The 25198-nt window shown below is 42.4% G+C and overlaps 1 protein-coding gene across 1 annotated transcript in view; it reads left to right on the top strand.

The window, feature by feature from the left end:
* The window catches only part of LOC144683575 (differentially expressed in FDCP 6 homolog), a 169443-nt gene that overhangs the window by 122524 nt on the left and 21721 nt on the right, over positions 1 to 25198 (top strand). Inside the window, exons 4-9 of the mRNA XM_078546726.1 lie at positions 3104 to 3331; positions 7795 to 7941; positions 8097 to 8205; positions 9477 to 9667; positions 14051 to 14158; positions 16401 to 16567. Of these exons, the coding sequence (XP_078402852.1) occupies positions 3104 to 3331; positions 7795 to 7941; positions 8097 to 8205; positions 9477 to 9667; positions 14051 to 14158; positions 16401 to 16567 (950 nt within the window). The remainder of the gene's footprint in view (positions 1 to 3103; positions 3332 to 7794; positions 7942 to 8096; positions 8206 to 9476; positions 9668 to 14050; positions 14159 to 16400; positions 16568 to 25198) is intronic.

Genomic DNA, 25198 nt, shown 5'->3' with positions numbered 1-25198 from the left:
CCTTCTGTTTATAATAGCATATTCAGTTTATAATATACATATTAGCTCAGCAAAACAGTGCATGTGACTGAGGTATGAACAATGTTGAAATCACTTGTATGGCAAATACATGTTCCAATTTTTTTCATTTAGTTTGAATGCTATGTATGGATTACTAATATTAGCAATGACTTAAGTAAATATGAGAAGCCAAACTGAATAGTGAAGTTATTACAGGCTGTCCTGTCAGACGTACACTTCGTAAATAAAATATGTATTATATATCAGCACCATATAATAATTTGCATCCATTATAATAGATTAAATGTCCATTACTTTCTACTCCTACTGTAATTGAAATCAGAGGAAATAGCTTCCCTGGTAGGTGCAGTCTCTCTAGTGCAGTACTGAGTCATACAGGACTCAAACCTGATCCCTGAAACTCTGCTGGGTTAGCTGCTTTCATTCAGTTTCATGGTAAAGTTTCTACAGGTGTCCTTAGCATTTTTGGGCTTTGAAGGACAAAATGAGCCATGATTCCAAATTACGATTTACTGTCCCTGAAATTCCTCGTGGAAGGTGTGTCTGTGTGGATATCAGGCAAGTTCCTGGGCCAAGATGCCAAAGTGGATCCAGCATTCGTGGAAGTTCACCACAACTCAGCACTTTGAGCAAATGAGGGGAGATAATTGAAGGGTAGGAAGGTGAGGAACCTCAGCCCCCCCAAAAATTCTATAGGATATAATGAGGACAGCTACATGCAACTTTCCATCTACAGTATCAATCCTCCAAGTACCAGCACAGATGCCTCAGGAACTATTTTCAATAAAGTTGTCTCCATTCCACTATCCATGAAAGTGAACAGCTTAATCTTCCCCAAGTCTTTCAGTTCAACAAATTTGGTCCTAATCACACAGTCCATATGTATAGTTTTGTAATGAATAAAAAACATGTCACTCATTGGAATAATGTGCTTTTAAGAAAAGCACGCTAGAAGCATCCTGGATTTCTTTCTTTATCCACCTTTTTAAAACAAAACACCAATACTGCATGGCTTTCTGAAGTATCAGTCAAAATGATAGTTTAACATAGCTGCTTAAAACTTCAACTTTGTTTGGTTCATTGAATGTGAGCATTGCTGACAAAGTCAGCATTTATTGTCCATCCCAATTGCCCTTGAGAGGGTGGTGAGCTGCCTTCCTGAATTGCTGTACTCAATGTGGGAACACCCACAGCGCTGCTAGACAGGAAGTTCCAGGGTTTTGACCTGGCAACTGTAAAGAAATGGCGATATTGTTCCAAGTCAGGATGGTGTGTGTCTTGGAAGAGAGCTTGCAGGTGGTGGTGTTCCCATGCATCTGCTGCCTTTGTCCTTCTTGGCAATCGCTCTCCCAGAATCTCATAAATTCTGAATCACTGCTATACATTTAACAAATGTCTGTAATTTAACTGAGTGGTCGAGCCCATGCTCTTGAATTCTGTTGAGCTCCAAAAATATGACTTTTCAGTTAACTTTTAGCCAGACCATTAGCAGTTGATTGATGAGCACATCAGTTCTTGCCTACCTTGTTCAAGATCTCAAAACTGTGAACCCATTTCCTCCCTCAGATTTTTTTTGACAACGTCAGGATTTTTCTTCCAACAATCTATAGATTTTAAAATCCACACCTGGTGACATCAGTTTGATTAATTCCATCTCTTCTATTCATTTCAAATTTGGTGATGTTGTATGAGTTTTGGTCCTTAATTTAAAGATCTTATCCAGTACAGCTGTAAGAAACATTGGCTGAGTAGGAGCATATGCAGATAGAGTTAAATAATGTAGGCTGGAAGGAAGTTCGCATAGGAGTATAAACAACAGTGTAGATCAGTTGGACCAAATGGCCTGTTTCTGTGCTGTAAATTCTATGTACAGTATTTCTGTGTAGTAGGTGGAGGGTGGCAATTTACTATCGTGTGGTTCAAAATGTAACTTCAAGACAAAAGTTGCTAATCTCCCAATGGACGTGTATTATATTTCTCTCACCTTTTAAAACCTAAATAACTCCTCCTGTAAAGCCACAAACCACCATACCCAATGCCCCATTCCCCCCACCACTCCTTATAAATATTGGCCAAGATCTCCAGTCTCCGGATGGTTGGAAACCGTACCTGGTGCTACAGGGCCCCTTGGAAGTCCCAGTGCAAGGATTCCACAGGAATTGCCCAGAAATTTTCAACTTCCAATGGGCAATTCCCCTGTGGCCGGGAACTTCTGAGGAAGTCTCCAACTCTAAGTTAGACTTGGAGACTTCAGATGCTTCCATCTTAGCCACCTGGGTAGTTACCCAGGAAATATTAGACAGGAAAATACCATATCTAACTCCTGGGAACTGATGCCTCCGACAGCCCCCCCTGACCCTCCAACAGCCCCCCACCCCCGACACTCCGACAGCCCCCCGACCCTCCAACGTCCCCTAACCCCCTGACTCACCCACCTGACCCTCCGACTCACCCCGCCAACTCTTTAGCTCCTGGACCCTCTGACTCCCTCCACCCCGGACCCTCCGACCTCTGCCCCCCAGACTTTCCGACCTCTGCCCCACCCAGACGATCTGAGTTCCTCCCCCACCCCACCCCTGGGCCCTCTGAATTCCTACCGCCCCACCACCCCCAAGGTCCCTCCATGAATGAAGACTTATGAAAATACAGCAGATATCATCATAGAAAGGGGGCATGGCTTGGTTTTCGCCCTACAATCCTGTTCACTCCGAGAACGGGCACTCTCCGCGTTTCTGAAGAGGCCCAGTTCGGAAGCCTGGGCCAGAAATGCGGAGCCCCGGAACAGGGTAAAAAAATAGGAGGGCGGTGGCAATCTAACAGTAATTGCCACTCCTTGGAAGATTCGGCCCAGTGTTCTATAAAGTTGAAGGATCACTAAAGGTGCATGTAGGTAAGAATCGGCCAACACAATATCCTGGGTTCTGAAGGTCAGAATAATTTCGGAAAAAATTGGATTTTATATTCTGAAAAAGCTATATTCAAAAAGGTTAAGACCCATCTGGTCATATATGACTGATTGGACAACAGTGTTTTGTTTGTGAACTATGTATCTGAGTGGCATTGTTCTTTGTTCTCACTATAGGTGGAGTATCTTCTGAAAAAAGTCTGCACAGAGATGAATGTGGAGTGGAGTGCAGGGGAGCTGGATGATTTCTTCGCCCAGGAGCCCTCACAGCAGAATGGAATCACAGTCTGGGTGCTTCTGGAGTGGGTGAATTCTGGGAGATTTACCAGGGGGATCGAGAAAGAGACGATCACAATGGCAGTGCAGGAGGTCTATCAAGAAATTATTGAGGATGTGCTTAAACAAGTACGTATTTTTCAAGTAAATGCTCTGGAATTTTTGATTCCCTTTTCTCAAAAAATATATTTTATTCATAAAAATAGCAAAGGTACATTTCCTAACTTTTCAAATTTGGCATTGCTTAGAGTGCAATACAGTTTAGTTTCTTTCAAAACAGAATGTGGCACACTGAGGTGTCTCACTAAACTTACAACTACAAATTATATTTACAATATACATTTATATTTCATGTCAAACATTCTCTGCTACCTACAACCCAATGGGTTTTACACGAGTACCAGCCCTTTGGTACTTTGTGGCAAGAGGGCCTTAGGCATAGGCCTTTCTCCATTGAGCCCCAAGGTTTAGTGTGTCCCTCAGCACAAAATCCTGAACCTTGCTGGTCTGCATTACTTGACCGTGGACAGCTCTTTGCACAGGAAGACCAACAAGTGTCAGGCAGACCAAAGAGCTTCTTTCACTGAGTTTATGGTCCTCCAGCAGCAGTTGATGTTCGTCTCAGCGCATGTCCCTGGGAACAGCCCACAGAGCACAGAGTTCTGTTATACTGAGCTGCGTGGGATGAATCTTGATAAAAATCACTGCATCTCTTTTTGGCTCACTTCACAACTCTTCTCTGCACCTTTATCTCTGAGTCACAAGCACAGGCAGATGGATTTACATTCCTGCATTCCTTCTAATTAAAGATGACTTTACTGTCATCATGCATGCAAGGTAGCTCTTGCCTTTGAGAGAAGAGCTGTGCAGAATGTGGATAAAATGTTTGATTATTCTAGTGCTCTAGTTGAAAATTAATTCAGACCTTCACAAAATTGCAATGTTAACTGAAAAAGAAAAATATGCAGGGCTCTGGGGAGAAGGCGGAGGAGTGGCACCAGATAAATTGCTGCTACCAAGAGCCAGCACAGACACGATGGGTCAAATGGCCTCCTGTGCTGTAATTATTCTGTGATTTTGTTAATGATAATGTGATAAATGAAAGCATAAATTAAAATATATAATTACATATAAAAAACTGTTATTCTAAACTCCATCCACTAGGGTTTAAACCCTTATCATGCACAGTTATAAGGAACTTTACTGTAGGATCCGTGCTTTTACCAGGAATTATGTCATTTTTAACGTTGGAACTTCAGGAGTTTACATTCAGTCACATATTTTATTAAATAAATTCATATTTAAATTGCATTGTGTTAGCACAGTATCATTGGTTGACTTTGCCTGACTGTGCATAATTTGCATTTTTAAAATCATGTTTTGATTCATTTTTAATCAAATTAAATTTCTGAATCCAAAGCTGCTGCTGCTAAGAATTTTTTCCATCTCCTTCCTCAAAATAAGGTTGACACATTAATGGAGCATTTCACCAAGGCTTTCATCAGATCCACTTTGATTTCCAGGCAATAATAGCGACACTTTGATGTAAAGCTTGATTCTTGATCGATACCCCAAGTATTCAACTATGTTTCAGAAATACTGGAGAACACATGTTATAAGTGGGATATTGTGGGTCTGATATTTGTGCTCATTATGTAGAAGTGTATCCAACAATGGGCATGAAGTTGCAATTTGGAGGAAGCGTGTGGAATTGTAAAACTGCTGCTTACACCATTGGAGAATGGGTTTGTTAAAAGTTCAAGTTCATTTAAATACAATGTATCAAAGCCTTCACTGTTAATGCTAGCTGGTATTTTTGATCGCTTTTGTTCGCATGTTTATCTTATTTCCTGGGAGCAGGCAGATGATGAATCTAGATGAATCTTGGAAATGACTATTTGTTGATTCAGTGACTGGAAAATCAGGAGTGCTAAACTCTACGCCCAGTTCTCCAATCTACATTCCCATTAAGCAAGCCTCAATGTTGGTACTATCTTCAAACAAAAACTGAGTAAAACTTGAATGAAAGCCAGCCCTGAAGGAGCAATTGAAGTAAACATGAAATTCTTTTGCTTCCAAACAATTGAAACATAAACAGCAGAAATAGAAGCAAGAGTAGACCATACGGCCCATCGAGCTTGCTCCACAATTCAAAACAATCACAGCTGATCTGGGGGTTTCTACTTTCCCACCCGCTCCCCATATCTCTTAATTCCTTAAGAGACCAAACATCTGTCTATCCCAGTCATAAACATAGTCAACGATGGAAAATCCACAATTCTTTGGGGTAGTGAATTCCAAAAATTCAGAGCCCTTTGAGTGAAGAAATTACCCTTCATCTCAGTCCTAACTGATCAACCCCTTCTTCTGAGACTGTTCCAGATTCCCCAACCAATGGAAATAACCTCTGTGCCTATCCTGTCAAACCCCTTCAGAATCTTGTATATTTTAACAAGATCACCTCTCATTCTTCTAAACTCCAGAGAATATAGGCTCAATTTACTCAGTTTCTCAGCATAGAACAACTCGTTCATCCCAGGGACCAACTAGTGAACCTTCACTGCACTGTCTCCATTGAAGGTATATTGTTCCTTAAATATGGAAAACATACAGGGGTGTAGTCTCACCAAAGCCCTGTACAATTGTAGCAATACTTCTTTACTCCTGTAATCTAATCGCCTTGCAATAAAGGGCAACATGCTATTTGTCTTCCTAATTGCTCGCTGTGCTTTCAAGTTTACTTTGACTTAGCAGTATATACACATCCAGGTGCCTCTGAACATCAACATTTACAAGTTTCATGCCTTTTAAAAAATATTCTGTTTTACTATTCTTACAGCCAAAGTAAATAACCTGAAGAAGATTATACGGACTCGAAATGTTAACTCTGTTTCTCTCTCCACAGATGCTGCCAGACCTGCTGAGTTTTTCCAGCATTTTCTGTTTTTATTTTATATTAAATAACCTCACACTTCCCCACATTATACTCCATCTGCCATCTTGTTGTCCACTCACTTAACCTGTCTGTATCTGTTTATAGCCTCTTTGTGTTCTCCTCACATCTTACATTCCTACCTAGCTTTGTATTGTCAGCAAATTTAGATACATTTCTTTCAGTCCCCTTGTCTAAGTCATTAATATAGATTATAAATAGCTGAGGCTCCAGCACTGATCCTTGCGGCACTCCACTGGCCACAGCTTGCCAACTTGAAAATGTCCCATTTATGCCCTCTTTCCGCTTCCTGTCCATTAACCAATCCTCTATCCTTGCTAATATATTACCCCCAACTCTATGAGCCCTTATCTTGCTGATTAACCTTTTGTGTGGCACCTTATCAAATTCTTTAGGAAATCTATGTATACTACATCTACTGGTTCCCCTTTATCTACTCTACTAGTTACGTCCTCAAAAAAACTCTTAAGAAATTTGTTAAACATAATTTCCCTTTCATAAAACCATGTTGACTTTGTCTGATTTGTATGATTTTCTAAGTGCATTGTTAAGACTTGCTTAATAATAGATTCCAACACTTTCCCGATGACTGATGTCAGGCTAACTGGCCTGTACTTTTCTGTTTTCTCCCTCCCTCCTTTCTTGAATAGCTGTGTCATGTTTGCTAACTTCCAATCTGCTGGGACCATTCCAGAATCTAGTGAATTTTGGAAAATTCTAGCCAGAGCATGCACTATCTCTGCAGCTATCTCTTTTAGAATCCATGGATGTAGGTGATCAGGTCCTGTTGCATTTTAGTCTCCTAAGGAAGGACGAAGAAAGCTAGATGATTGTATATTAAAGAAATTGTCACCGTGTTTGGTAGGAATTAAGTCAATTCACTTTCCGTTTAGAGTTTAATCCTTAGCTTCATACCATTCAGAACAAAGCAGCCCGCTTGATTGGCACCCCATCTACCACCTTAAAGACTCACTCCCTCCAACACCGATGCACAGTGGCAGCAGTGTGTACCATCTAAAAGATGCACTGCAGCAACTCACCGAGGCTCTTTTGACAACCCGTGACCTCTACCGCCTAGAAGGACAAGGGCAGCAGATGCATGGGAACACCACCATCTGCAAGTTCCCCTCCAAGCCACACACCATCATGACTTGAAACTATATCGCCGTTCCTCCACTGTTGCTGGGTCAAAATCCGGGAACTCCCTCCTTAACAGCACTGTGGGTGTACCTACACCACGTAGATTGCAGCGGTTCAAGAAGACAACTCACCACCACTTTCTCAAGGGCAATTAGTGATGGGCAAATGCTGCCCTAGCCAGTGACACCACCATCCCATGAACAAATAATAAAAAATAAAATTGGGAAATAATTTAATCACCATAAGAAACCAACCTAAGCAGAGTTTAGTACCAGAAATTATAAGCTACATAATCATAATTAATCAGTTGATGCCTCTTACCTGCTGGTTTAAACAACAGAATGTATAATTATTAAGAGCAGTTGCATTTGTCACTTGTATTTTGTGTGCTGGTATATTTGCTTTACCTTGCTTGCATTCTTATTAATACCATCAATAACTATTTTCAAAACTGAAGGAATTATTTCTGATTTGTTTTCACCTTCCTGTGTTGTGCCAGGGCTACTTGTGGAAGAAGGGCCAGTTGAGGCGCAACTGGACTGAGCGATGGTTCATCCTCAAACCAAGCACCCTTAGCTACTATGTGAGTGAAGATCGTAAGGAAAAGAAAGGCTGCATTCCTCTGGACAGGAACTGCTGTGTAGAGGTGAACATGGTTAACCAACGAACCATTTACGACTGTGTCATGGGTCACAAGTTTTGTGAAATATGCCTGTGGAACTCTTGTCATTAATTCACAGAAAATTCTGCTACAGATTTGTAATTCAAATATACATCATTATTAATATATTTATTTTTAAGATTCTATCGGACCGAGATGGGAAGAGATGCATGTTCTGTGTAAAGACGCCATCAAGAACTTATGAGATGAGTGCATCAGACACAAAGCAGCGACAGGAATGGACAACAGGTAAAAGGATTAATCTGAAATGAGTTGCTTGTACTCGAAACACACCTGAGAATGCAAAGATTGCATTTAGATAATTTTGTTAAAAGTGTTTTTATTCACACAATGTTATCTGTCAGTGGCCCAGAGCCTGGACACTGGCAACCCTCCGTCAATCAATAGATCAAGTGTTATCTGATAGTATTCAGTTCCAAAAAGCTCTAATTGGGCAGAATTTTCACCTCAGCGAGTGTGCACCTGACCTGTTCGACATGAAATGACGCGCGTGCGTCCCAAAGTCAATGCGCAGTTGCGCGATAGTTTGGTCGGCAGGCGTGCGGGGGAATTGGCATCACGCCCACCGACAATTAGAAAGCCTATTAAGGCCATTAAAGTATTAATTAACTTAAAGTTTTTGCTGCCCGTCCAACCTTATGGTTGGCGGACAGGCGAAAAGGTCAAGCAGCCGTTACACTTTTTAGGAAGCCTCATCCACAGGTGGGATGAGGTTTCCAACAGCAAATAAAAATAAAATAAAAAAATTTTGCATCTTATTCGTAACATGTCCCTGCTCATATTACAGAATCCCATGAGGGGACATGTTTTATAACATTTAAAAATTCTTTGTTTTTGTTTTTCAGAGCTCTTCATGTGCCTCAGGGAGCTTTTCCAGTGCGCACTCACACGCATGCGCCAAGTTCCCTGCTCACCCCACTTGCCCTCCCCTCCAGCGTGAAATCACAGTCCGGCCCTGATCATGGGCGGTGGTTGGCTTCTGCCCATATTTTTTACAATGTGCATTCCCGCTCTTTTCTCAAAATACTCGTTCCAGTGTGTGGTTGCAAAGATCCGAGCAGCCTTTCACTACCTTATGTAAGCAATTGCTTACATCCAGGGAAGCATTGGACTCAGTCTCCTAGGTCAGGGAGCAGGGCAGAATTGGCCACGGTTCTTATTCTTCATGGCTTCTTGCTAACGATCAATAGCAATGTGTTAACATCATGTGAAGGTAGCATTTGGCTTGGCTTTGAATTTCACCTCTCCTGCCTGCCCATCAATAGTTGAATGAATAGTCCAACATGCTCCATGTCTAGACCCACCCATAAGGGATGTTCAATGACGGAAGCCTGTCCGTGGACATGTCATTAAATATCAACATGAGATACCACTTCAGGGACAATAGGGGAGGGAATGGGAAAAGACTGGGGACAAGCATAATGGTTTCTCTATTTTTCTCTGTGGATTTAAGGGCCTGGCTACATGCCGTTTCATTTCCTTTTGATCTTTGCCTTCAGCCATTCAGACAGCAATCCGGTTACAGGCAGAGGGGAAGAAATCTTTGCACAAGGATTTAAAACAGAAAAGGCATGATCAGCGAGCCCTTCGGGAGAAACAGAAAGCAGCGAAGGAGGAAGAACTTCAGAGACTCAAACAGCTCCAGGAAGAGAAGGAAAGAAAACTGCAGGAGCTGGAACTGCTTAAAGAGGTAATAGTGGTTAGCAGAAGATAATGGAAAAGGCATCTTGTAACAAACACCAAGAAGTAGATTTCTCAAAAGGTTGTAGGGCTGACGGAGGTTACAGAGATAGGGAGGGGTGAGGCCTGTGGGGGATTTGAAAACAAGGAAGGGAATTTTGAAGTCGAGGCATTATTTAAACTAGGAGCCAATGTAGGTCAGCAAGCACAGGGGTGATGATTGAATAAAACATTAGAGGAATACAGGCAGTAGAGTTTCGGATATCCTCAGGTTTATGGAGGGTGCAGGATGGAGGAGGCAGGCTAGGAGAGCATATAGTCAGGTCTAGAGGTAAAAGAGGCATGGATGAGGATTTCAGCAGCAGATGAGCTAAGGCAGTGGGGCAGTGGTGGGGGGCGGGGGAGGGGTGGCGGGGAGATGAGCGATGTTGAGGAGGAAACAGGAGTCTTAGTGATGCATGCACATGTGGCCAGACACTCACCTCAAGGACAAATATGACACCAAAGTTGAGAAAAGCCTGGTTCAGCCTCATGTAGTACCCAGGGAGAGAGATGGAGTCAGTAGCTGGGGAACAGAGTTTGTGGTGGGAACCGAAAACAATGGCTTCAGTCTCCTCAATATTTAATTGGAGAAAATTTCTGCCCATCCAGGACTCGATGTTGGTTAAGCAGTCCAATGATTTAGACACAGCGGAGGGGTAGAGAGAGGTGGTGGTGAGGCAGAGCTGGATCTCGTCAGCATACAAGTGAAATGTAAAGTTGTGTTTTTGGATGATATCGCTGAGGGACAGCATGTAAATTAGAAATAGGAGGGAGCCAAGGAAAAAGCTTTGTGGGACACCAGGGATAACGTACCAGGAGTGGAAAAGAAACCATTGCAAATGATTCTCTGACCACAACTCATAAACAATTCACTTCAATGTGTCAGCACCTCTCATGAGGCACTCTTTAAATGATCAAAACCGTGATAAAATATTAGTTTAATTGACATTGCTAACCAAAAAGAGCCATTAGTCCCTATTTGCGTTCATTTTAATGTGTGTTAATCTGACAGTTTTGGGATCAGCGATGAGGATGTTTTGTGGTGACTTACAAATAAAGGGACTGATGTGGGACCCCGATAATTTTGGTTCATAAAACGATATAATGCAACAAAATTACTTGTGCTCATAGAATGGACTTGCATCCAGCAGATGTTTGTAAACAGTATTTTATGTACTTAATCATTTTGAGGGTAAGCTAATGATTTAAGATAACTTGTAGCTATGAGCTGTTTTATTAGTTAAGCTGACTACATTATGGATAGAATGGCTGCCGGGGAGGCCAGTAAAATTCCCCAGGTGACCTGCCCCCCCACCTGCCCCCGACCTGACTGCAAATGCTGGAATCTGAAATAAAGGAGGATAACAGGACACTTAGGGCAGCTTTTTCCAGTTGCCGAGTGGGGGCAGAGTGTGACTATTGGGGTACCAGAAGGACCAGTGATTGGGCCCCAGCTATTCACAATCTATATCAATGATTTGGATGTGGGGATTAATGTAGTATTTCCAAGTTCGCAGGTGACACAAAACTAGGTGGAAGTGTGAATTGTGGAGGAGGATGCAAAGACACTTAAGGGGATTTGGAGAGGCTAGGTGAGTGGGCAAAAATTTGGCAGATGGAATATACTTTGCAGAAATGTGAGGTTATCCATTTTGGCAGGAAAAACAGAAATATAGAGCACTTTTTAAATGGTGAGAGGCTGGGAAGTGTTGAATTTCAAAGGGATTTTGGTGTCCTTGTTCATGAGCCGCTGAAAGCTAACATGCAGGTACAGCAGGAATTAAGAAGGCAAATGGTATGCTGGCCTTTATTACTAGAGGATTTGAGTATAGGGGAAAAGATGTCTTGCTGCAGTTATATAAAGCCTTGATGAGACCATACCTGGAGTACTGTTTGTAGTTTTGGTCTCCTTACCTAAGGAATGATATACTTGCCATAGACAGATTGGTAAATCTTCTTTGCACTCAAATTCCTGGGATGGAGGGATTGTCCTATGAGAAAATATTAAATAGACTGAGCCTCTTTTCTCTGGAGTTCAAAAGAATGAGTGACGATCTCATTCGGACAATACAAAATTCTTACAGGGTTCGACAGGATAGATGCAGGAAGGATGATTCCCCTGGCTAGTGGGGGGTGTCTAGAACCAGGGGACACAGTCTCAGAATAAGGGGCCAATCATTTAGGACTGAGACGAGGAGGAATTTCTTCACTCAGAGAGTGGTGAATCTTTGGAATTCTCTGCCCCAGAGGGCTGTGGACCCTCAGTCTTTGAGTCTGTTCAAGACTATCAATAGATTTCAACATATTAAAAACATCAAGAGGTAGTGCAGGAAAATGGTGTTGAAGTTGAAGATCAGCCATGATCTCATTGGATAGCGGAGCAGTCTCGAAGGGCTGAATGGCCTATTCCTGCTCCTATTTCCTATGTTCTCATGTTTATGGGGGCAATCGAGGCCTGCGACGGCCCGCCCGCCCTCACCCCAATGGAGTCCCTTAGGGCTGCTTGCCACCCTGTCTTAATTTTGAGGCTGGAGGGAGGGGATCGGGGTGGTGGGGGGAACCCACCTGGTTAAATTGCTGGGGCTTCAGGCAGGAACAGGGTGGGCTGGGAGGGTGTCTCTCACAAGGTCTGCCCCACTCAAGGTGCTCCCCCATTCCTCCCAGCCTCTTGATCAAGACCCTCACCTCACTCTCCACATCCCTGCCGGGCCTCGTCTCCTCTCCCCACCATGAGATCCCTTGCACTTAGCTGGGACTGGACTCTGTGACTTAGAACCTGGGGACCGTTTGCAGGCCCAATCCTGGCTACTTCTGTCACTGGTGCTGCTGGGACTACGGAACTGGCAGCCAATCTGATTGGCTGGCAGCATTCTGAGGCAGGACTTCCTCCCAAGTGAAGGGTGAAAGTGTTGCATCCAGCCAATTGACTGACACTCCATGGAGCTTTAAATGCCTGCAAGGCTATTGTGATCAGGAATGCGTTCCCGCCAACTCTTCAGGTGGTGGAGCCTGAAACCCCACGACTGAAAAATCCTGCCCTATAATACAATGTAATAGTACCTGAATCAGTGGCAGCATTTCTAGTCTCATTTCAACCATTCCAGAAGCGTAACATTTTCTAAAGACTTTAACTGGTAAAAATGGCCTCCCTATGGGTGACATTCTTGCCATTATCTAGCTCTATTACAGATACGATTTGGATGTATTGTCAGCAAAATAGTGATAGCATTTCCTTTCATGTCCTAATTAAGAAGAATGCCACTTAAACAGGCATTCAAACATTATAACAACTTGGTGGACTCAATGGACTTTGTGGGTGACAATATGGTTACTCAGCTCAAGATCAGATTGAAAATGTTACTCTGATCTTTCAATTCAGCCTCATTTTGGCTGTTTTTTCTTCTAGACTTTCAGAATAAATACTCAAGTGCTCAAGTAGTTTTTTAAGAGTTTCCCAATACCGCAGTGAGATTATCCAGTGAATAATGCATGCAGACCACGGAAGTACTAATTCGCTCACCGTGTATGTGCTGAATGAGGTGTTCGCAGTAAATGGCCATTGGATTTCTAGATTAGAGGGAAAAAAATCGATTAATGAGCCTCATCAAATGAATCAAGCTGGATGAGGTCCAGCCACCAAAAATGTATAGCTTGCCAACATGATCAGGCTTCACACATGAATGTATTTGAGTGAGTTACTGGAGGCGTCTGGTATTCACTGATTTTCACCCCAGAAAAATGGAGAGTTGAAGAGAAAATTGACAAAGTGGGGAAAAGACAACCTTTACTGACTAGATCTTTTGTTAAGGGTGGCGAGAGGGAGTGGTGCTTAATCCTATCTTCAGTTAAACCATTCTAATACTGTTAAGTAAGTAAAGCTTATAATAAGTTAACTAAGTAAACCCAATTGTATATGTTCCATCAAGTGGCTTTAATCACAATAAACTCCTATTTCAGAGTCATCTTTAACAAACATTTTAAAACATCTAAAACTCTGGCCTGGCTTGTGTTGGGCCTCCTTTATAGTTCCAAAACACTTTGTCTAAAGGCACTGGAATGACTCTTTAAGGCCCATGGGCCAATGTTTTTGTGAATGTCATTCGACCTTCTTCTTTAGCCTTTTCAGCATGACCCTTATATCTTTCATGGTCAAATATGATTATTGACATATGTAACCGCAGGACCTCCAAAAGCTAGGTGTTGGTCAGGGCACATGTAGGCCGTGGGCAATATTATTAATTCTAGTGTCAAGTGATAACATTGAGTTCAAAAATGAAAAGTACTCATTTTAATTTTAAATGATTGAAGCTAATGTTCTAAAATATGAGGTATTTTTCCTCCTTCACTTCAGGCCCAGCGCCAGGCAGAAACACTTCTAAAGGAAGAAGAGCAGCGAAGGAAACAGCAGCATGAGGAGATGCAGAAGGCACTGGAAATACAGCTTCGGCAAGCTGAACAGGTCAGAGGCCAAATAGACTGGATGAGGTTGGTGAATTGGTAACTGAGGAAACTTTAGGCGAGGGAAGATTCCTCTGAGAATGTGGGGTTGTGGGGGGTAGGTGTGGGATAGTAGTAAGGAGAAAAAAAACTTACTAACAAAGTCCATTACTCAGCACTAACAATGTCAGTCATCTGCTTTACATAATAACTAAGGTTGCTTTAGGTCAGTTCGGTTTGTTCTGCTTTTTTCTGCTGACATGCGCATATATTCTTGGGTTGTTCCCATATTATTCTGCATTGTGCTTTAGGAATTTTATTTTTACTTTCTTGAAAAGTTAGGAATTTCACATGTTTTACTGTGAAGTGAGGGGGTTCTTCCATTCTTTTAGATAAAACTCCCTCCCACAATGTTACTCAGCCCCAAACTCAGAAAAATACCCAGGTGATATTTTGCATTTCTGCAATAACTACATTGTGCTTTATAGAGTCGTAGAGGTCTACAGTGCAGAAAAAAAGGCCCTTCAGCCCATTGAGTCTGTGCCAGTCAAACAAGTACCTAACTATTCTAATCCCATTTTCTTGCACTAGGCCCATAGCCTTGTATGCCATGGCATCGCAAGTGCACATCCAAATACTTCTTAAATGTTATGAGGCAGTGAGTTCCTCTGGGTGAAAAAAATTCTTCCTAACATCCTCTCTAAACCTCCTGCCCCTTATTTTAAATCTATGCCCCCGGTTATTGATCCCTCCACCAAGAGGAAAAGTTCCTTCCTGTCTACCCTATCTATGCCCCTCATAATTTTATACACCTCAATCATGTGCCCCCTCAATCTCCTCTGCTCCAGGGAAAATAACCCCAATCTCCCTTCATAACTAAAACTCTCCAGCCCAGGCAACATCCTGGTAAAAGCAAAAAACTGCAGATGCTGGAAATCCAAAACAAAAACAAAAAGACCTGGAAAAACTCAGCAGGTCTGGCAGCATCTGCGGAGAGGAGCACAGTAAACATTTCGAGTCCGAATGACCCTTCAACAGAACTAAGTAAAAATAGAAGAGAGGTGAAATATAAGCTCGTTTAAAGGTGGGGGGGGCGGGGGACGACAAGTAGAGCTGGATAGAGGGCCAGAGATAGGTGTCACAGACAAAAGGACAAAGAGGTGTTGAAGGTGGTGATATTATCTGAGGAATGTGCTAATTAAGTGTAGAAAGCAGGACAAGCAAGGTACAGATAGCCCTATTGGGGGTGGGGTGGGGTGAAGGAATCAAAAATGGCTAAAAGGTAGAGATAAAACAATGGATGGAAATACATTTAAAAATAATGGAAGTAGGTGGGAAAAGAAAAATCTATATAAATTATTGGAAAAAAAAGGGGGGGGGAATCGGAAAGGGGGTGGGGATGGAGGAGAGAGTTCATGATCTAAAATTGTTGAACTCAATATTCAGTCCAGAAGGCTGTAAAGTGCCTAGTCGGAAGATGAGGTGCTGTTCCTCCAGTTTGCGTTGAGCTTCACTGCATCCTGGTAAATCTCCTCTGCACTCTCTAGTGCAATCATACCCTTCCTATAATGCGGATTCCAGAACTCCACGCAATACTCTAGCTGTGGCCTAACCAGTGTTTTATACAGTTCCAGCATAACCTCCCTGCTCTTATATTCTATGCCTCGGCTAATAAAGGCAAGTATCCCATATGCCTTCTTAACCACCTTATCTACCTGTCCCACTACCTTAAGGGACCGCTGGGCATGTACACCAAGGTCCCTCTGATCCTCGGTACTTCCCAGGGTCCTACCATTCATCGTGTATTCCCGTGTCTTGTTTGTCCTGCCCAAGTGCATCACCTCACACTTATCCGGGTTAAATTCCATTTGCCACTGACCAGCCCATCTGACCAGCCCGTCTATATTCTCCTGTAATCTAAGGCTATCCTCCTCACTATTTACCACCCCACCAATTTTCGTGTCATCTGCGAACTTACTGATCAACCCTCCTATATTTATCTGAAGTAAATTGAGGTGGGTTTGTGCTATTAAGCAGATGCCCATTTGGAACTGGATTGAGATTGTCCACAAAGGACCCTTACTGTTAGCAGACAGAGAAGATTTTCATCCTATCAGTCAGGCAAGATTTCAAACCGGACCACTATTTAATCCAATGATCAAAACTTCAATGCTTTGGATAGATGGGTCAAGCCATAATTAAGGCTATAGGCCACTGACAGGCATTGTTTGCATTTTCATTTGCTAACCGTGTTTTCTCTTCAGGCTCGAGCCAGTATGCAAGCAGAGATGGAATTGAAGGAGGCAGAGGCAGACCGTCAGAAAAAACGGATTCGTGAGCTGGAGGATATGCAGAAACTCCTCGAGGAAGCTCTTTATGCTGAGGTTACTGCTCGCCAGGAAGAGGAAGCAAAGAGATACGCACAGACTAGGTACGAGGAAAATAAAAATATATTCAAATGTGGAAGGACAATTATGTGCTATATGGTGCACCCAATGGGCAGTACCATGGTTGAGGCAGTACCTCAATAGGACTTTGAGGTCACATTCACCTGCCTCCACTGACTGAGCTCCCAATTTAATTCATGTTGCTGTGAGGAAGGAGAATGTTCACAGGAAAATCAGGGGGGGTCTTTGCTTGCTTGCTGTCATGCACTTTGATCATGGCACCACTTTCCATTGTTGACCAATCTGCTTAAACATGTGAGGTGGAGATGGCAACAGTGGGAAATTTCCAGTTTGGTGGATCTGATCAAGGACCTAGCCCATTGCCAGGGGAAGGCATGTATTGTTCAGCACTTATGAAAACATATTGCTAACTTGGACATGACACTAAGTGATCTTGGCAATACGTGTTTGAATTTGGTATCAGTGGTACTTTTGGTGAGGGACAGAAAGTAAAATACCCATCCACTGGAATAATGTTCCAGTTTATCTACCAGCACTAGCACCGAGTCAGTTAAATTTTGGGTTTCCTGTGATAACATTGTTGCTGTTGAAGGCAAACCTGTAGAACAAAAAAGGGTGTAAGAAGGCAAAGGAAAGAAGGATTTTGTACGGTTGGAAAACAAGTGTTAGCAACAATCCTACAACCTGTTGTTTCTGTTCAGCAATTAGCTGTTCCCACAGCAGATTTCCCCCAATCTCTTCTTTCCTTGGGATAAACCAAGAGTTTATGTCACTAAGGCAGTATATCAACTCTCTAAATAAACCAAATTTACCTTCTGTATTTTGGGATATGATCACTGACACTAAAACTGGCTCTCCCTGACTTTGACATTGCACCTAATCAGAAATTTGCATGACCTGTCACACACACCAGATTTTCCTATGTATTTTCCACTGAACATATACTCTACTAGCATCCCATTCTCAACGAGGGATTTCTGAAGCATGTCCCTTTGACCAACAATGGCCTCTGTAGTCCATACCCATCTGTAGAGCAGTGAATTATCAAGAACCCTAATGATTCTTGCAGTACCTCTTGAAAAATTTTGATCCCAATCTGCTGAGTGTAGGTCCATAGCATTGTCCCTGGGTCCCACTAAAACTTCACAACAGTTCACTTATTGGAGGATGGTATGAAGTAATGCAAAGTTGTTTAATGTGACACTATTTAATGTGACACTACCTTTCACAGCTGTGTGAATAACTGGGACATAAAATTTGTACTGTGATCTGACAAAATTCTTTCTGAACCTGACCTGTTAAATTGCTACCAATTACTTCAGCATTGGTTGGTTTGAAAGCTGCTATACCTGGATACTTGGATGCATTGTCAATATGCAATGTTTTTCAGATTTACTTCATGGAAGTGTTCCACACTTTTTATTTAATGGCATTGATATTTAAGACTGTTATTTAATTTGGATTCAGTCTCCCATGTACCCATTTTCTGCAATCAATGTCATTTTTGACAGCAATGTGTTGTCTTTTTGATACGCACATCCACTTTTGGATAAGCATCTCCTTTTGGTTTGTTCAGCAAACTACTGTAAGGTTTTCATTTCCAGATCACAGAGTGTTGGATTAGTGCAGCACAGAAGGCCATTTGGCCCATCAATTCTGTGCTGGCTCTTTTGAAGAGTTAGTCCCACTCACGTTCTTTCCCCGTATCCCTACAATTCTTTTCTCCATCAAGTGTTTATCCAATGCCCTTTTGAGTGTTACTATTCAATCTGCATCCGCCATTCTATCAGGCAGTAAATTCCAAATCCTAACAACTTGTTGATTATTAAAGCTTTTCTTTATGTCACCTCTGGTTCTTTTGCCATTCACCTTAAATATGTGCCCCCTGGTTATCGATCTTTCCACCATTGGAATCATTTTCTCTTCAGTTACTCTGTCAGCATCTATATCTTAACTCCATCCGCTTATTTTGGCCCCATACCCTTTATTCCCTTGTCTAGAAAAAAATCTTATCAATCTCAGACTTAAAATTATAAATAGAGCTAGCATCTACTGCTTTGCCACTGTTTGCATGAGGAAATGTTTCCTAACTTCTCTCCTGGTCTGGCTATGATTTTAAAGTTATGTCTCCTTGTCCTAGACACCCCCACCAGCAAAAAAATGTTCTTTCTACCCTATCAATTCTTCCAATAACCTAAAAATTACAATTAAATCACTCTAAGCCCACTATTTTTCAGGAATGCAGACCTAGTGTATGTAATCTCTCTCATAATCTAACCCTTGGTAACATTCTGATGAATCTGCATTGCATTCCTTCCAAGGCTAATATTTCCTTTCTAAAGTGTGGTGCCCAGAACTATACACCATGCTCCAGATGTGGTTTAACCCTGGCTTTGTATGGCTGTAGCAAAGCTTTCTTCCCTTTATATTCTAGCACTCTGGTTACAAAGGCTAACAATCATTTAGACTTCTTGATTTTCTTTTTTTATTCATTTACAGGATGTGGGCGTTGCTGGCTAGGCCAGCATTTATTGCCCATCCCTAACTGACCTTGAGAAGGTGGTGGTGAGCTGCCTTCTTGAACCGCTGCAGTCCCTGTGGTGTAGGTACAGTGCTGTTAGGGAGTTCCAGGATTTTGATCCAGTGACAGTAAAGGAATGGTGCTAAAGTTCCAAGTCAGGATGGTGAGGACCTGACTACTACATTTTAATGTACATGGACCCTTAAATCTCTTTGGACCACTACTGTTCCTAGCTTTTCACTATTTAAAAATAGCTTGGATTTATCTTGCCTGCAATGAAATCCATCTGTCACAGTTTTGCCCATTAACTTAAGCCTTTGTAATTTTATGCACCATCTACACTATTTACTATACCACCAATCTTTGCGTCTTTGGCAAGCTTGGATAGACGTCTCTTTATTGTGTTATCAAAGTCATTAGTAAACAGTGAATGGCTGAGGCTGCAGAACAGATTCTTGTGGGACACTGCTAGCCAGTGCCTTCCAACTTGGGTACCTAAGACAGCAGAGCATAACTGTTTTTTCCAGCTCGTCTCACAAATGCTTTTACTAATATCTAGACAGAAGCAAGAACCATTGCTAATTTGTTTTCCTCCTCCGCCGTGCAGGGATAAGGGTAAATTGAAGTCGAGCCATAATATAATGAAATGGCAGGGCTGGCCCAAGGGGCTGAATGGCCTCCTCCAGTTCCCTAATATTCCCATGATGCTGAGACCAGTTGTCCTGCCCTCTACACCCAGCTGAGATCAGGTAATTGAGCACAGATCAGGGACTGATTCTGGATCCTTTCTGGTCTGTTTGGCCAAAGATCACATCATGTGGTACATTTACCTACAAGCTATCAGGGGAACCATTTGGCTGAGCATTTGTTTGAAAAATATACTGCTCTGTGTAACTCAATAGCATCCTAGCTGGTGAACGTTTTTCTCCAACTTTTACATTCTTAACATATTAACGTGAACAACATCTGGAGACAGATCACATACCTAACCACAGCTGAAATGGTTTCTATGAAGCAAGTGGGCTCGAGGCAGGCGAGCTAATTACTCACCTTGTTTTCTATATGTCTCAAATTCGCTTTCAAGTCCGTAATAGATCATAGTGCTAGGAAAGCAATATAAAATCTCCATCACCTTCCTGTGAAGCTTGAAACTCACTGAAAGGCAAGTTTTGTAATAACTGTTGTTGCTTCATCCAGCCATGGTGACAGACAAGCTCAGTCAAACAAAGCTACTGCAATACTTTAAGCAAAGAATTGCAGGATTCTCACTGAGTTGGGTAAATAATGTGGGTGAAGCTTTTCCAGTGGCTGAGTTGGTTGAGGCAAAGAGGAGCTGAGCGATATTGATCCTCATCTATGCTGAGGCAATTGATCTTAGTCATGAACTAGCCTGACAGAGAATATCCAGGTTACTTCTCTGAAAATATTGTTAGTCTTCAATGTTATTATATCAGTGCTAAAGAAGTTATGAGCTCCCCCATGACCCCTAACTGCTGGGAAAATTACACTGCGAAGGAAGATGACACGATAGAATCATAGAATAGTACAGCAAAGAAGGAGTCTATTTGACCCATCGAGTCTGCATCAGCTCTTTCAAAGAGCAATCCAGTTAATCTCCCACCCCCTGTATTTTCCCCAGGTCCCTGCAATATAGACTTGGGAAAGGTGAAAATAATGAGGGCTCTCAAACAGGAATGCTGGCGAATATTTAGCCTGTAGCGTGGTTGGAATTTCGGAAGAATGAAATGTATGTAAATATGGGGCGTGGAGAATTGGCATTGTAACCACAGGCAGTCCTCAGCCTGTGTTGCGCTAACTAATCTTAACTGAGGCTGCCATTAGCCTAAGCATCTCCACGGTTAGGGAGGGAATAATTGGCTGGAATTCCTTCTTCTGAATGTTAGCCAGTCTCCTGCTGCATGTGCACAGGTATGAACATTGGATGAAGTCAGAACCTTGCTCAGTTATAATATCCTCCTTTGATGAAATGGGCTGTCAGCGCTTTGTCAAGTTCATTCATAAATAATGGTCAGTTGGGTGAAGCGTGACAAATACCTGTTATAATTTGTACACTGTACTATTGCTGTGATTCCTGTATTTAATTTATGGTGTATTCTCTTAAAGCATTGAGTGGTATCAGCAACCTCTGCAACTTACATTTCTGATAATTTATACCTGTATTTTGTGAAAAATAAATATGTCATAGAGATAGATGCAGTAATACAAAAATAGGATCACACTTCGCCAGCTGTCAGGACTGGCATGACTTGCTTTCAGCCGCCTTCTGCTCATACTGTTGTGGCAGATTCTGGGAGAGCTATCCAAGGGCACAAGCTGACTAGATTTGATTGTCCCCTCCTGGATTCCTAGCTTTTGCTGCACAAAATAACTTTGCCATCAAGAACTTATGGTGTGGGAAAGTCTGAATGCAAACCGAGACCCCAAATCTGTGCAAGATGGAGAGGACCACAGATGAATTGTCCCGTTATTTCATCTTTTATTTAGCTTCCCTTCAGTGTTGAAATGGAGAATTTCCAAAATTTAACTTATCAATCACTTGTTATTTCTATGCTGATCCATCCCGTCTTATCAATTCTAATATCAATGTTCTTTATGCTGGGAATTGACACACGGTTAATTTATGATTTCTTTGTAATGACCAAAATGCTAATTATAAACCTCAGCCCGGAGAGAAATAAACATAAGGGGAAAGTCTTTTGAATTAACATGACTTCTCTCAGTCTTTTCTCCTTCCCTTTATCTTCAGGCTTACAAATCTCAAGCTCATCATCATCTAATTTATCTGATTTACTTCACGTTTAGAAAGAAAAATTCAACCCTAGTGGTATCCCTGCTGTCCTTGGTTTCTCTATTTAAAATATATCTCTCAAAAAAAAAATCAGTGAATCAGTTTTTAAATGTTTGTTGATTTTAGTAGTATTAATTGTGGGGAAATGTAGTGGGAAGACAGAGGGCCCTATCTTATAGTTGCCAATCTGCAGTTTGAAACATTTTTAAATCACTCATTCCCTGCAAATGTGAAAACTTTTGTTAAATGCAGTGAAACTGGCTGGATTCGTAATATTTTGTTGACATCAGACAGAATCGTCCCAGATTTGCAGTAACTGCGGTAGCAGCCGGGTAAAATGCCATTATCATCCCAAGGCCACTGCATTAATTATGCATTCCTGGGAAACAGGTTGTTTTCATGGCAGACTGGCTCTCATTCGCCCATCGCACCATCGCCTCGTCGCTTCATCATGCTGGCCATCATATTTAAATTCCAGCCACATGCACACCTCTCAGAGCTCCAGCCCACGACGGCTGCTAAGAAGACATGGCCCTGAAAGGCAGTAAGACTGCAGCCCCCAGGTTCAATGAAGCGTCCCTCAAGTGCCTTTTGAATGCAGTAGAAACTCACCGTGATGTCCTCTACCCACACTCTGGCACTGTTAGCTTGTACCATGGGGGAGACTGGTCCAAACCAGGATGATTACATTGCAAGGGGCTGTGAGCACCTTCACCAGTCTCTGTTCCAAGGCCAGCTTTAGCAAGGAGATTGTACAACATGTGCCCAGTCTTCCAACTGTCCTGCAGTCCACCAAAACACTCATTAATTTGCAGTCCTGTGCCTGAGGGGTGAAAGCTCTGGAGCGTTTGGTGGCAATTTGATGCCTCTGCATTGCTTGAGTGGGCAGAGAAGCTAGTGGCCCGGTTCCAATCATATCAATGTGGCTGCGCCTGAACTGTCTCAGCTGCAGAGGAATGGTCACTTTATACAAGGTTTCCCTAACGCGTAGCCGCTTCCCTCACCCACTCCCACCTCCACCCCGCACGTGCTTCTGCATTACCTTCAACCACAGTGCAGGCCTTGACCCCCCGCCTTCCAAGTCACCTCAACTGCAGGGTAGCCCCCTCCAACCCCTCACCAAGTCGCCTCAACCTCAGGGCAGCCCTTGCCACCGCGCCCCCCAAATGCACCTCAACATTGAAGTCCAAAGCGCTCCGCAACGTTACTGTGTACTCACCTCCGAGTTGCCCTCAAAGTGTAGCCCGCCAAATGCAAGCCTTATATATGCTGTTGTGAAACATGTCGGCGTGAAATCACACCGATGTGAGCGGATGGTCCAGCTGGCTGGGGGGTGGGGGGTGGGGGGGGGGGGAACGATTCTGGTGGGCTGGCTTATAATGATATGCAGACGTATTACAGTGAGGTTCCCGATATTTGATGGCGGGAAACGCGGCCTACCATCGGTGGGCAGAGCGGACGATTAGAATCTGGTTTCACGATGTTGTGAAACTGATTTTTGGCCTTCTCACCAAAGTGTCTGCTCACGCCACTGAACACACCCGACGCCAGTGGGCACGGAAAATCCCAGCCACCATCTTACATGGAATGACTTGTCGGTAGTCATGCTATAGTGTGCCTCTTATTTTTACAGTTCCAAAGTTAGGTCATCATAACACTAGCTGGAAACTCATTACTAAATTAAAGTATGGAGCCTGATGCAGAATTGATCATTTCTTGTATATTTATCTGTTGATTCTTCAAACATCTACATTTATCGCTACGCTGTTATGTTTAATACAGATAGGTCCACAAAGGCTCAGACATGGTCCCAGCTTTATTCATCTTATTTACTATTCATGCTTGTTTGAAGCACATGGACATCATGAGACTTGCAGTATATCAATGTCAATGCCAGGATTAATAAAATCTCCAGACACATTGAAAACATGGACCTGTTACTTACCTTTACCTAGTTGGAGCCGTGGACATCCTAAAACTGATACGTATACATGTGAAAACGTGATTGAAATGGAGGGAGGTGCCAGATTAAATCCGATGATAGTTTGTGTCACTGCCTGTTCTGGTCTGATTTATAGTTGGCTGCTGGTGCCACATCTTGTCTGCTTTGCAGCCCCCTCCTCCTGCTGCCTGTTGTGCAACCCTCTGCACCACCTGCTCTCTCAAATGACTCTTTTCTCTGTAGGTTGCGGTCTGCAGATCCTAAAGTCATGGTACAGTCTTTTCCAATCTTCCAGACCCACAAAGCTGAAAGCATCACAACCAAGGAAAGAGGAAACTTTCCAACAAGTGCAAATAGAAGGAGAATGGCTCAAGCCTGCCTGGCTGGATAGCGGGTGGTTGAGTTTGGGGGTTGAGTCTGAATTCAGCCTATAGGCAGTGCCTCGGAAACCCCCATTCTGGGTGGATCTTAGGCACCTCCCACAAAACAGAATTCGGTCTTGATTTGTTTAAACCATACCTCTACCTATATTGATCATAAAATGCTGTGTTGCAGGAAGATGCATCTTTACTAGTTTGTCGTGCTATTTAAACATTACATAGAATTTACTGCACAGAATCAGGCCATTCCACTCACATGGTCCTCCTCCCACTCTTTATTTATTTCATCTTACCCTCAGATATCAGTGAGTTAGGTGTGCCCCTCTATCCTTGGTGTGATTTTGGACAATGGTACTCATAAATGATTCAATATTAAAGCTAACGTTTCTGGTTTTTCAGAGAAAATTTGATGGAATTGCAGAATTTCATCCCATAACACCCGTAAAAATCCCATCTAATTAAAAGTGGAATTTGATTTACTCAGTCTGATAAACTGTTGGATCCTGGTCACTAGTTTAGTTGGACTAATGGATCTGCATTACATGCTTGTTTCGGGATAACCGAGTTGGTACCATAGACAGAGTAGATCAGCAGACAGTTTTTATGTAGAACACATTCTATTTATTTACAAAGGAACTCAGCAGTTACACTTGTGTGCTTACAACTCAAAGCCTGTCTCTACATTACAGACTCTAACTCTAGACTACTCCTTCTGACTACTGAGGTAGCCTGCACTACTCTGCTATTGGATACTAAGATCATGTGATCTTCCATTATAACATTCTTCTTAAAGATATATTACACATCAGATTACCACATCCCTTCTCCTTTACTCAGAAATACTTTTTACAGTTACAATTACAATTTTTCTCAAAATATCAAATTATTTACACAGATAAGTAATTTACAAATTCAGTCTTTCTTGGGGTTTCCTTATGTGTGTAGAACGTCTTAGCTCCACAGCTTCAGATGCTTTGTCAGCAACTTCCTTCTCTGGTGTTG

The sequence above is a fragment of the Cetorhinus maximus genome, chromosome 8 (genome assembly GCF_964194155.1).
Source record: "Cetorhinus maximus chromosome 8, sCetMax3.hap1.1, whole genome shotgun sequence".
Classification (NCBI taxonomy): domain Eukaryota; kingdom Metazoa; phylum Chordata; class Chondrichthyes; order Lamniformes; family Cetorhinidae; genus Cetorhinus; species Cetorhinus maximus.
The sequence above is the reverse complement of the archived record's forward strand: the minus strand, read 5'-3'. Positions and strand labels throughout refer to the sequence as shown.